Below are 13,848 nucleotides of genomic sequence, written 5' to 3'. Positions count from 1 at the left end.
TTAGACTGGTTAAAAATGACTGTACAAAGTACTACATTGTTGCAAAAGTATTAATCAAGTCATCTAGGTAAAAGTTCTAATAATAAATATATTTTACAAGAAACATTTTACCTCTTTTGGACATCAAATCAGCTATGATTTATATCAGCAGTTTAACTATGAAGTCTAGTTCTAGTAGAGATCTATTTAAAAATCATATTTGCTATAAATGAAGGAAAAAAATTTTTTACTAATACATACAGTTAACACAGTTAAGCTAATTTGCAATAATATTGATCAATTTTATAGTTTTTCCAAATAAATTTGGCTTAAAGTTGATTTATACTTTCACCTGATGCTGCGTTGTGGACCTCCACTGACTGTGCGCACACCTCACGAAACAGACTAGTCTTTTATACTTGACGTGTTTGCTGTTTTGATATTTTTCAAGACGACAGGGGTCATTCAACTGAAAATCAAACAGAAAAACATAGAAGAAGAAAATTTCCAGAACTACGTCATATCTTTAATACTATTGATGATTTTTAAACTAATTATTTGTATTATTTTGATCAATTATTTTAATGATTATAAAGATTTTTTAAAATGTTCAATGTTTTTTTTAAGTCAAACTTTGATGCATCTCGAACCGTTCATCCTATTAAAGTTAATTAAAATATTATTGACAACAGAACATGGCTTACTCTACAAATATATTTTTATTATTGAGAGAAAAAAGCAAAAAAAAAAAAGTACAGTTTTTTGTAATTTTTTAATTTAGCCCACTCCACAATTCACACGTTACTCTGGCTAGTTTGTGTACTCTGCTTAAATGCCCAAAAGGCAAAAATGATCCTGATTGTTATCCCCATTAAAGCCAAGAAAAAAAACAGGCCATCAGTATATTTTAAACCGAGGTTCAAGTATTATTTTCCTGTTATCAAAGAAATAATTTGTTCCTTGATTATGGTTTGTATCTATTAAATTGTTTAAAATTCAAAATGTTTGTGTTAGTGGTGGAAAAATGTATTCTGTAATTGTTTATTAAATCCACAGGTCTCCACTTTTGCCATGGCCTCTCTTTTTGGTTTTAACAAACGTATTCCTTTGATAAAAAAAAAAAAAAAAAAAAAAAAAAAAACTTTTTAACAAAAACTTTCTTCCTTTCCCACTGCTGTTGCAATTTCTAGCCAAGAATGATTGGCTTTCTGGTTATCACTATGATCACGCATGGACAGTTTATAAGGATGTCTGTGAAGGCAAACCTGTTTCATACAAAATCTCAAAAATCTTCAAAGTGATTAATATTAAATTCAAATAAAATTCTTTCTGAAATTTCATACACTCCACCAGCCAAAACCAGGTTGCGTGAACCCAAAATGAACCTCCGCAAACACCACGTTGACGTCACAGGTCACCGTGTGCACTCAAGCTAGCTATCGAACGCATCGAGTATAAATCACCCTTGAGGCAAGCATCTTCTTTAAATGACTTTAACCCTTCAAATATTTTCATCCAGAAATGTTGCTTACTTTCACCCTTGATTTGTTCCAAACTAGTTTTTTTTGTTCTATTGAACACAAAGTATATATTTGCAAGAGTGATGGAAACCTGTAAACACTGATTTCCAGAAAAAAAATATTTACTTTGGATTGAAATTTACTGACCCCTAAATAGTTAACATCTAACTCTAGAACTGCCGGAAGTTGCTGCATACCTAAAACTGCCAGTGCGGGTAAATTTTACCCAGCACAAATTTTGTTTTGAAATTGCCAAAAAAAAAAAGTTTTTCACCACTGTTTAACAAAAAAGTGTCTAGACTCATGAAATTATTATTTCAGCATGACAATATTATTTTAGAAGTAGATTGTGAGTAGGTTAAAATATCTCAATTCGAGCCATCATACCCTAATGCATAACTTTTTTCTCCAGACTCTACATCATTCATTGCGTTTTGTGTTTTTAATAGCTCTACAAATCGACTTTCTTTAGTCATTGTGACTTTATTCATTCATTATAACCACTATTTCAGGGAGTGAAATTGAAAGTAAAAGTCACTGGTGAGTAATTTTTAAACATAAGCAGAGCAAAAATACAAGCATTTTTTACAGTGGGTAAATTTGACCCACACTGGTGCTTTTTAATGTCATTTTATCTAAACAAATCTTTTATATATGGAAATTGTAAATAAAACAATTTAAGTAAAAGTCAATCACTGGGAGACTTTAATGTTTTATTAAAGGTCTGTTATGTACATTTGAATAACAGTGATGGGTAAAATTGACCCCATGGTGGTTCTATTGTTAAAAACAGTACACGTGTTACAAGTGAATTTAGGTATAATAGCAGCAGAATATGCACTTTGTACGAATTAGTTTTAAATATTAAATATTTAAGTGTAAAAATATGGAAAACAAGAATTATATTCAAAATTACTTAACACTTCATATACTGTACATATATTTTGTGCTTCCCTAATGTTAATAACATGCCACTAGTGGCATAGAAACATAATTCAAACAGATACACTTTTGTTATATTCAGTTGTGTATGTTTTGGATCATTTAGAGTCTTTAGCTTTATGTTTATGTCCTCTTTTGGGATGCTTATTGAAGAGTTGAAATGCCCTGACTTTGCTGTTGGGGATGTGAGCAGGTCTGTTTACAGTGCACTGGGGCTTTAATCTCTGTTTATCTCTGTGGGTCCATTAAAACAGGTCAATGACGAGCAGGTTAGGCAAATGGAGAAAGAAAACAGCTTTATCACCAGGTGGAAGGACACCACAGTAAGTCAACCCCTTTTAACCTTTCTGTTAAATAGGTGTGTGTGTGTTTGTGTGTATGTGTGTGTGTTTGCGGGTGTGAAGCAAAGATTTTTCCACAGCATTATGTACATTCCATAAATGTGTGGGTTTGGCTTTTAACCACTTTGCATATATGTGTGTCTCACGGGTCATGGAATCACTATGACCTGTATTGGTATTGTTTAAAGCAAATTAGAGCAAACAGCAAGCTCTTTGTGCTACCTAACCTTTCTGTCTCCTGCTCCTGCTCACTGGCACCTCAAAGAACAATTTGTTCAGATAAGCTGAAAAACAAATTAATCTTTTTTTGTTTGCGGCTGTCTGAGTTTAAAAAGTTTCTCTGTATGTGTTAAGTTGCAGCAAGGACAGGATTGCAACTAACCCTTCGAAAAAACAAGTAGGAATTTTTTATTAGATTAAAACAGGTTCAGATATTAGAGCAAAATACAGAAGCAATGGAAAGTTTGGATATCTGCTCATTTTGCATTTTCTAATTGTAGTAATGCAATTGTGGTCCAAAAATCCTTACAATTAGCATGACACAGATTGATTTGTACTTGTTTTTTTTTTTTAAAGGTGCTGTGTGTAAGTTTTTGTTTTTGACTTTTCTAAAGCAGAAAATTACCATAATATGTTTGGAGATATGTCAGAAACATACTAAGTGAACATTCTTGTTTATCTGAAAAACAATGCTGAAGTCAGATATCTGCATTGAAAATGTGTGTTACGTGCCGGAAAGTCTGTCTTTGTTTTGGTCAATTTAAACTGCCCATTGCCAGTTTAAGCACTTGTATTTCATCACCCTGCATACCTGGCCTTGGTTGAAAACAATGTATTTCATTAATAAATGTAAATGTTGAATCACAGAAGTGGCTTGCACTGAGTCACAGTTCTAAAGTAAAATTTCAAGCCATTTATTTTATTTTTCAAATCTGCTGCTGCTTTCAGTATATGGCAATAAATGTCATGTAAAATGGCATTCAAACTCACATTATTACATTTAAAACTGATAGAAAGCACATGAGGTGTACCTGAGGTGATCGTTGTCAGTTTTCTGTTGTTCACCTGTAAGAAGTAGAAGCCGTTTCTAATATATCAATTTCAGGTGTTGGAAAGGACTAAAACTCTTTTGATATGGAGAATATTCTTTCTATCACGTGTCCTTGCTTTCATTTAGAATAACATATAAATTAGCCTTTAGACTCGAGACTCGCTCCTGTTGGTCATTAATCTGGCAACCTGCGCTAGCATGTGTTTTAATCTAGGAATGCAATATCTTGTTCAACCACTGGATGTCAAACTTACTGCATTTTTAATGTAACGTGTGAAACCGCTTCTGAAATCTGAAAAAAATAAATAAATAAATCTAGGGTGGAGCTTAATTTCATCTAGCAGGAATTGATTGAAACGTAGAAAATTGAGTGTGGCTAACAAATTGGAGGCATATATGTTTGCCAGTTTGCATTTATCTGTGGAAGATTACTGTCCACTGGACCGACTACTGGCATTCTCACATGTAGGATATTTTATTAAGAAGAAGATTTATCATCTTCTGAGAAGTAAGTTGTCATTTACAATGCAAAAATGTTTATGTTCCTTGTCCAAATATCTGATTGTTGATGCTGACGCCCAATATAAATGGGGTGTAAGGTTGTATTAGTTAATGTGTTTACAAAAAAATAAACAATACACTTACTACAGTATTTGCTCTGCAACAATATATATGTTGTGCAACATTAGGTAATGAAAATAAAGTTGTTGTTTGTTAGTTCATTAACTCACCATGCTTTAACTAATGTTAACAAGCATGAATTCAGATCTTAATAATGCATTAGTAAATGTTGAGCTATGATTATTATATTCTGACCATGCATTTTTTATTATTAATTCATGTTAGTAAATACATTAACTAATGAAACCTTATTGTAAAGTATGACCCGGAAATAATACATCAAAAAGTTTTTTCTTAAAACAGTCTAACTACTCTGATAATGGGATTATAAAAAAAATCAATTTTTTACTTTTATGTAAGATTATTTCTCTTACAGCGTTGGCAGATTATTGTGCTTGTTTTATGGAAAGACTCGAAAACAAAAACAAAATATTTGTGCTAGTCTATAAAATCTGTCTTGATTAAAGAACGTTTAAAAATTTGGACAAGAATCAAGCCAAGGCCTTTTTTTTGGCAGTCTAGTGTAATAGCAAATATTTGTGTCCAAAATAGTTTGCGCACAATTCTTTGGCTGAAAAAGATCTCTTTTTAATGTTTATAGCATAAAATCTGAGTAAGAGTGTTTGTAGATTGTTTTTTTAGAGTGTCACCACAGCATATGTGTCATTTACGCTACATTTAAATACATTTTGCCAAAGCGGTTTTGTTCGTTTAGAAGAAACTTTAATCTGTGGCTTACAAGAGCTAAGATGTTTGCCAGCTTTTGTTGTCTAATGCTGCTAAATGATGTGTGGGACCCCAGCTGTGTGTCATTTAGTCAGACACACACACATAGTCGCTGGTCTGAATGGGCTGCTGATTGCTTTTGTGTTAGATCTACGAAGACTGCTATACAGTAGGGCGTTTAGTTTCTTAGAAAAGCTGCGTTCTATCTTTGTTTCTTTCTTTCTGTAACATTTTACAATGACCTTGATGCTCATGCTACACACTTATTATAGTAATAACTGTAAAATATCCATAATTACATGCAATAACAGTTGACCAAATGCTAATTCTAACCTTAACCCTATAGTAATTGCATGCTGTTAACCCTTTTATTATGTTACATTTTATATTTGGGATTTGTTTTTTTCATTCAGGTACAAGCACACACAAAAAAGCATAAATGCTACATTTATGTTGCAAAGGTTTTTTATTATTAATATATATATTTTTTTTTACAATTTCCAGACACGCTGATGGCTTGTGGTTTATGGCAGCCACAAAAACGTACATGCATACATTACATAAATGCATACATAACATTTACATTTGTATGTATTTGAAGTAATTTCATGTGCTTAATGACATACTTTTTTATTTTTATGGTTATTTTTTACATTTCTAGCACCTATTACATAATAAAACAAATACTGATCATTGAACAGTTTTTTTTCAATTATTATTTTTTTTTTTATAAATGTTGCAGAAAATCAGGGTCTTATTTTGTGGGATTTTTAAATGTGTAAAAAACTTAATGAAGTTTAAGATGTACTGTTTTTATTTTCATAATTAATTAATTTTTTTTTTTTTATGAAATACAAGCCAGGGTTGTGTCTCAAATATTTGTTTGTGCTCAAATGGGTTGCAACAATAAATTGATTAAATCAGTTAAAATTAATTATTAACACCATTGGTTTACCATTGGTAAAGATTTTTAGAATGGATTATTCATGCATAGAATCTTTTAAACTCACCAGTAAACGGGTTAACAGTACTAAAACAGCGGTGGCATAGTCACTTTGCATTTCGCATTGGAAGACTAAAGACCCATTTTTATTCACTCGCCTTTTTGTATCAGTAATTTTTCCATTTGTCCATTTCCATTTGTTACATGTATGTAAGCTTTTTTATTTTGTAATTTTGTCTAATTTCCAGTCCAAATATCTACAAAATCTTAAATCAAGACTAGGCAAATAAATGTCATAAGAAAATTAAGTGATACTTAAAACTTCTGTTTGAGATTATATCTCATTAAGATTATTTTTCTTACACCATTGGAAAATGATTTTGTTTGTTTTAAGCAAACAATCACTTAATTTTGAGTTTTTTTTTTTTTTTTTTTTCAGAAAACAAGACATCTTTTCTTGTGCTAAAACATGTGTCTAGTTTGTATCTTGTTTAAGATTTGTTTAGATATTTGGATTGAAAACAGGACAACACTTCTAAGTTATATTGTTATTATTATTATTATTATTATTATTATTATTATTATTATTACAGTTCAGGGATGTTCAAGGACAACGTTTATGCACTTTTTCTAAAGGATTTAGTTTTGTTTTAGAATAAAGAGGTTGTAAATAAATGTTTTTTTATTTTATTTTTATTTTTTTTAACTGATTCACTGATTAATCGAAAAATATTGTTAGTTGATCAAATGAACAAAGTATGAATAAAGCATTTATTAATGATTTTTCAACAATAACAGTTACTAATGCACTTGACATCCAAAGTTGTGCTTATGCATTAGCTAATATTAGCACTGTGAGTTAACATGAACTAAACATAACTAATGTTACAAATCCTTTAGATTTTTTTTAACAAAATACCAGACATAATGCTGCTTTCTGGTTTACAGCAGTTTAAAAAAATCATTTCATATGCTTAATGACATACAATTTTAAAAGTGTATGAATGTTTATAACATTTCTAGCACCAGATACATATTTTTAAACTTTGTAAAAGTACATGGAAGTCATTTGCACACACCTATTCAAATTAACATGATATATTCCTAAAAACAAAGCAAAAAAAAAAGGTCATGTTTTTTTTTTCAGATAAACATGGTCTTATTCTTTGGGGCTTTTAAATGTGTAAAAACATAAAGTGCTTAAGATGTACTGTTGCTGTTTTCATTTATGATGAATGTGTATGATTTTTCACAGAATTATATCTAAACCCTGAATGTAATGCAAGCCAGATTTACATATTTAATATTTATTTCTGCTTAAATGTACAGTTACACGGTAATGGGCAATTTACACTGCACCACAACACACTGACAGACAGAAAAACAGGAAACGATTTAGAATAATGCTTTATTAGTTAATGTAAGTTAATGTACACTCACCGGTCACTTTATTAGGTACACCTTAGAAGTACCAAGTTGGACAGAAGTGTACCAAGTTCCAGAACTGCCTTACTCTTTCATGGCATAGATTCAACAAGGTACTGGAAATATTCCTCAGAGATTTTGGTCCATAATGACATGATAGCATCATGCAGTTGGTGCAGATTTGTCGGCTGCACATCCATGATGCGAATCTCTCATCACATCCTAAAGGTGCTCTATTCGATTGAGTTCTGGTGACTGTGGGCGCCATTTGAGAACAGTGAACTCACTTTCATGTTCAAGAAACCAATCTAAAATTATTTGTGCTTTAATTTAATTCAATGCAATTCAATTGTTTCATGTGCACAGTAAGGAAACACGTTTCCCTGTATAATGAAATTCTTACTTTGCGTCCACAGTGAAGTCATACACACAACATACACATCATACATGGCATACACATAAATACACATATTTACACAGAAGTGACTGAAGTACAATTACAAAATGTAAATATATAAATATCTATGAAAGTAAACGATATATAATACTGATTGTGGAGTAATGAAATAGATGTAAACAATGTATAGTGGTTCTTAAATTGTGCTTATTATGCATAAAGTGCCTACTGCAATTGGCTTATGTGCAAACAACAGTATGTATGGTCGGAGCAGATTGAGTGCAATTGTATGCATTAATACTGCAAACTGGGATGGAGAATGTAGTGTTGTACTGAGCAGAAAATGAGACTGTTTCTAGCTAATAGGAAAAAAGAGTTCTTGAGTCTGGCAGTCCTGCATCTAACACTCCTATACCTCCACCCTGAGGGTAGGAGTGTGAATAATCTGTGTTGTGGGTGCGTTGGGTCTTTCAGGATGGAGGCAATTCTCTTGTGGACTCTGCGATGGTAGATAGTCTGCAGAGAAGGCAGTGGGGACCTGATGATCTTCTCTGCAGTCCTCACCACTCTCTGCAGACATTTGCGGTCCTTTACAGTAGCGTTGCCATACCATACAGTAATACAGGTGGTCAGGATGCTCTCAATCGCACAGCTGTAAAAATTGCTGAGAATCTTAGATGACAGACCAAGTTTCCTCAGCTTCCTTAAGAAATAAAGCCGCAGTTGTGCTTTCTTCACCAGCTGGGTGGTGTTCAGTGTCCAGGTGAGGTCCTCACTGATGTGGAACCCTAGGTATTTAAAACTGCTCACTCTTTCCGAGATGATGCATTATCCTGTTGGAAGTAGCCATCAGAATATGGGTACACTGTGGTCATAAAATGGTGGACATGGTCAGCAACTATATGGTATTCTGTTGCATTGACATGATGCTCAACTGGTACTAATAGGCCCAAAATGTACAAGGAGAATATCCCCCACACAATTACACCGCCACCAGCAGCCTGAATCATTGATACAAGGCAGAATGGATCCATGCTTCCAAGTTGTTGAGGACCAATTCTGACCCCATCATCTGAATGTTGCAGCAGAAATCAAGACTAATCAGACCAGGCAATTTTTTTTCCAATCCTCTATTGCCCAATTTTGGTGAGCCTGTGAAATTTGTAGCCTCAGTTTCTTGTTCTTAGCTGACATGAGTGGTCCCTAGAGTGGTCTTCTGCTGCTGTAGCTCATGTTGTACGTTCAGAGATGCTCACCTGCAGACCTCGGTTGTAATGAGTGGTTATTTGAGTCACTGTTGCCTTTCTGTCAGCTTAAACCAGTCTGGCCATTTTTGTGTTTGTGATTGTGATTGCTGTGTGTGAAAAAAACCCGGTAGATCAGCAGTTTCCTGAAAAATTCAGATCAACCATTTAGATCTGGCACCTACAACCATGCCACATTCAAAGTCACTAAAATATCTTTTCTTTCGTATTCTGATGATTTGTTTGAACTGCAGCAGATCGTCTTGACCATGTCCACATGGCTGGTAAGAAATTTGCGTTAACAAGCAGTTGTACCTAAGTGGCTGGCGGGTGTATTTACTAAAATTGATAAAGTATAAATAATCTTGTAGAGCATTTATTAATCATATTTCAACCTTAACTAATGCACTATTAAAATCCAAAGTTGTGCTTGTTAACATTAGCTGATTCACTGTGATTTAACTTGAACTAAAAATAATTTTGTGTTAAAGAAAGAAGCTTTTATGGGTTTTGTCAGAATCTGTCGGCATTGGTCAGAGCTTGTTTTTGTCTATCTGAATCTTCTTGTTAGGTTGTGAGGCTATCAATGTCTGAGAGATGATGTAATGCAATCTGGTAATTGTCCATATCTGTCAGTGTGGTGTGACTTGGTCCTTAAATACAATGTAAAATAAAGTGTATTATTTCTTTCTAGCAATACATTATTATGAATCAAGTGTGTATTTAAATCAAAGGTGTGTGTTTTGTCACTGTGTCCGTCTGTGTTTGCAGTTCTCTCCTGCTGGTGACCTGATATTTGAAGCCTACCTGGAGAAAAAGGAGCCAGAGAAGTGCTGTTTAATCAAGGTTTGTTTCCCTCGCTCTCATCTCTCTCTGTGTGTGTGTGTGTGTGTGTGTGTGTGTGTGTGTGTGTGTGTGTGTGTGTGTGTGTGTGTGTGTGTGTGTGTGTGCAAACCTAGAGGGTATTCTGCCACAAACTAAATCAAACTGCAGTTAATCAAAGGCATGTTTGATTTAATTGTGAGAGTAATTGTGTTTTATCAGTAGTCAAGGTAAACCTCAGTTAATAGAGGTTGTTTCAGAGCATTTTTTTCCTCTCTCTTGACGCTTTTGATATCTTCTTCCTCTCATTTTTTTCCTCCAGCAAAAGTAGATAAATCATTTTGCACAAGGAAATGAAGTCTTGAACTTTCAAAACACTGAATGATGCTGATGTGCGTTTCTTTTAGATCTCTCCGAATATGAGGTCAGATGAACTTGCCGTCAGCACTCTGGAGATGAAGGGCATGGAGGTCAAAGCTCAAGATCTCTGGACCACGTTTGAGGTCATTGAAAATGGAGAAATGGGTAGGACTCACACTGTTGAGGTTTAAAACGATGCTTAAATGTACTGTTTAAATGAATGACTTCATAAAGTCTTTTTTTAAAGTTTAAGCTGATTATTAGAGCATTTAATGATGTTCCTCTAAGGCTTACGCACACATTTAAATGCTTCAGTCACTAAGTGAATGCGCATGAATAGTACTATTATTATTTGATGGCAGTTATGAGAAACTATTAACAGATTGCGATGGCATTGGAGGGAGGGGGAGACAGGTGGTGTAAGAGTAATTTTTGCCAATAGCGAGCATTGTGTTTTTCCTTTTTTACAAATTACAACTTGATAATGGATCTATTTTGCACTTGAGTGTGTTTTCTAATCATAGTCAGATTGGCTGGCGATAATTACAAATTTGCACTACATAATTATGCTTGTGTGGAGGACAAAACCTAAGCACAAACTGTTTTTTTAAGGGGGGTGGGGTGATGAGGAGAGGGAATGTTTTTTGTTTGTTGTTTTTTAAGCTATATGTATTAACCACAATAGATCTTTTTTATTTAAGATTCTCTGAGTGTTTCAGCCAGACTCATAATCTACACGTATACGCAAATGTGAAGTCCTTTATTTGCACTTTTTTGGGATTTTCGTCCTGACACATTTTGGAGCAAAGTGATGTGTGAAAATCTAGCGAGAAGCGTTTCTTCACATATCTGCGTTGCATATGTTTTATCAAGTCAGATGCTGATTTGCTTTCACTTATCCTACATGTCATTTGTCTGTGTGCTCAGAGCGGCCCTTACACTACAAAGAGAAGGTTCTGGAGCAAGTTTTGGAGTGGAGATCTCTGGAGGATCCCAGCTCGGCCTTCCTGCTCATTAAAAAATATTCTGGGTGTAAAATGACAGATTCCAACTCAGGTACAGACAATAAATATCCTATCACACCCCAAGCAAAAATCAGAGTTGTGATACACAGATTAACAGACATGTCGCTTAAATTACAGTACATTTGCAGTCAGCGAGTATGTTTACATGGACACCAAAAAGCTGATTTTAATATGATTAAGACAATACTCTAATTAAGAAATCGGAAAATGACATGGAGTGTGCTGATTTTATTTGCATCATTGAAGTGCAGTACAGACATGTAAACACTGCAGTCAAATTCTCATGTAGGACTTTTCGGCACATTTTGCGACAGGGTTTTTTCCCATTCGGCGTGCAGTATCACATTCCAGTAAAACAACACTCTTTCACTAGTCCTTGATTCATACTCGCATCCAATATCTCGTTTGTCACAGAAGCATGCATGAAATGTTCCTGAATGAAAGTGAAAGTGCCAAACTGCAGTTAAAGTGGACAAATTAAAAATAAAACACCTGAATTTGCGTAAAAATTGGGAGGAAGCGTGGACAGCGTGGTGACATAATGAAGTTAATCGGATTAACTAAGATGTAAAACAGGATCATGAAATAAACGTTCAAAATGCACCTCAATCATATTATTGTCTTATTAAGACTAAGGCAAACAATTTAATTACTGATGTTCAAAATGCAGTCACTGTTTATTCAGAGTTGCATTCAAAGCTTTTTATTTTATTAGCCATTATTACTTGTACCACTTGCTGTATTCAAGAACTCTGTAGTCAGTTAATTTATAATTCACTGAATGAACACAAGAAGGACCTATATTGTGTGTTTAATCATTTGAATTTGAATGCTTTAATAAAATGGTACTTGTTTTGATGTTAACTATAACTACTAAAAGATAAAAAAAAATCCCCTTTCTGGTGAGGAATACAAAATACAAACAAAATCAAACAATTTGAACATTCATAGAAATGAACATTCATTTCTAAAAATGCTTGGGATTATTTACCTATGCTAACACCATAAATACACACTATGAGCCATTTATTAAGCATTAACCAATAGTTAGTTCATCATTAACTCTACAATATTAAACATTAGTAAGCAGTTTATACCTGCAGATACAAATGCTGTGGTCTTGACTTACAATTGCATAATGTGTTTAAAAATTGTATTTTCATACTTTAGTAATGCTCAATTTCCCATTACTAAATGAAGTAGGGCATTATTTACAAACCATTTGTTTAAAAGTTACAGGTGGCTTTTAAGATAATTTACAATGGATACGAACATGAATAACTAATTATTTAATTATTTATATATCTTATTTGTCAGGCATATAGTAATAGTTACTCTGTAGATTAACAAATGCTAAAACACAAATTTATCTTGACAGTCATTAATTAAATGACTTACTAAGCATTTATTAACCGTTAAATAACTGATTTTTTGAGCAAATCAAGTGAGGGCTATTTACACTTTGTAAATTCTTTATGGGGGTGTCAAGGTGGTGCAGTGGGTAGCACAATCCCTCACAGCAAGAAGGTCGCTGGTTCGAGTCCTTGCTGAGTCAGTTGGCATTTCTGTGTATAATTTGTATGTTCTCCCCGTGTTGGTGTTGATTTCCTTTGCGTGCTCCGGTTTCCCCCAGTCTAAACACGTGTGGTATATGTGGTATATGTACAGGTGAAAAGTGTACAGTATGTGTGTGAATGCAAGAGTGTGTTTCCCAGTGTTAGGTTGAGGCTGGAAGGGCAACCGCTGTGTAAACATATACTGGATAAGTTGGTGGTTCATTCCGCTATGTTGACCCCTGATTAAAGGGACTAAGAAAACAAATGATTGAAATCCTTTATAAATGTTAAGTGCTCAGTTACATTATGAGAAAAAGGGAATGAATAACAGTGAATAAGAACATGAATGTTTATTGCAAGATACAAAAGTTAAACTGTACAACCATATCAAAAGAAAAAAAAAACTTTAGCAATGTCATAAAAAGTTAATGCTTATGAAACGATAAACTAACTATTGGCCAATGCTTAATAAATAGTTTATAGTGTTTAGTTATTATAAAGTGTTACTGAGACGGTCATAAAGTCATAAAGTTTTCTGACTATTGGCTAATTTCTTGACTTTTTCCAGTCTCAGTACTAATTTCCTGATCCATTTTTCATTCTCAATGATGGATGGAGCACTTGCAGAAAAGCTAAAGTTTTCTTTTCTATTTACACCCTCTTTCCCGTCCCACTGAAATCATCAGTAATGGCAGCCAGAAATCATCATTTTTGTACCTGCGCTGAGTAATAGCTTCTCTGCATGCCTCACTAAAGATATTAATATATATTAAGCGGTGATGGGAGGCAAAAGTGTATTCATGTGGCAGGATGTGTATGTGCTAGACTCTCAAATGTGTTAAGCAGTAAATGTGTTTTGCGGCACTTCAGGTGCTTTTCTATACAACTTTAGACAT

At 33.7% G+C, this 13,848-nt stretch overlaps 1 protein-coding gene across 9 annotated transcripts in view; it reads left to right on the top strand.

The window, feature by feature from the left end:
• Nucleotides 1-13,848, top strand: part of arap2 (ArfGAP with RhoGAP domain, ankyrin repeat and PH domain 2) — a 214,648-nt gene that overhangs the window by 176,942 nt on the left and 23,858 nt on the right. For all 9 annotated transcript variants that reach the window (XR_012382787.1, XR_012382788.1, XM_009303564.5 and 6 more), the window contains 4 exons: nt 2,696-2,764; nt 9,961-10,035; nt 10,419-10,536; nt 11,299-11,427. Coding sequence is in view for 7 of the 9 variants with exons in the window: in XM_009303564.5 (XP_009301839.1) it covers nt 2,696-2,764; nt 9,961-10,035; nt 10,419-10,536; nt 11,299-11,427 (391 nt within the window). In the remaining 2 variants the exon portion in view is untranslated. The remainder of the gene's footprint in view (nt 1-2,695; nt 2,765-9,960; nt 10,036-10,418; nt 10,537-11,298; nt 11,428-13,848) is intronic.

This window comes from Danio rerio, chromosome 7 (assembly GCF_049306965.1).
Source record: "Danio rerio strain Tuebingen ecotype United States chromosome 7, GRCz12tu, whole genome shotgun sequence".
Classification (NCBI taxonomy): Eukaryota; Metazoa; Chordata; class Actinopteri; order Cypriniformes; family Danionidae; genus Danio; species Danio rerio.
This window is presented reverse-complemented; position numbering and strand designations above follow the sequence as displayed.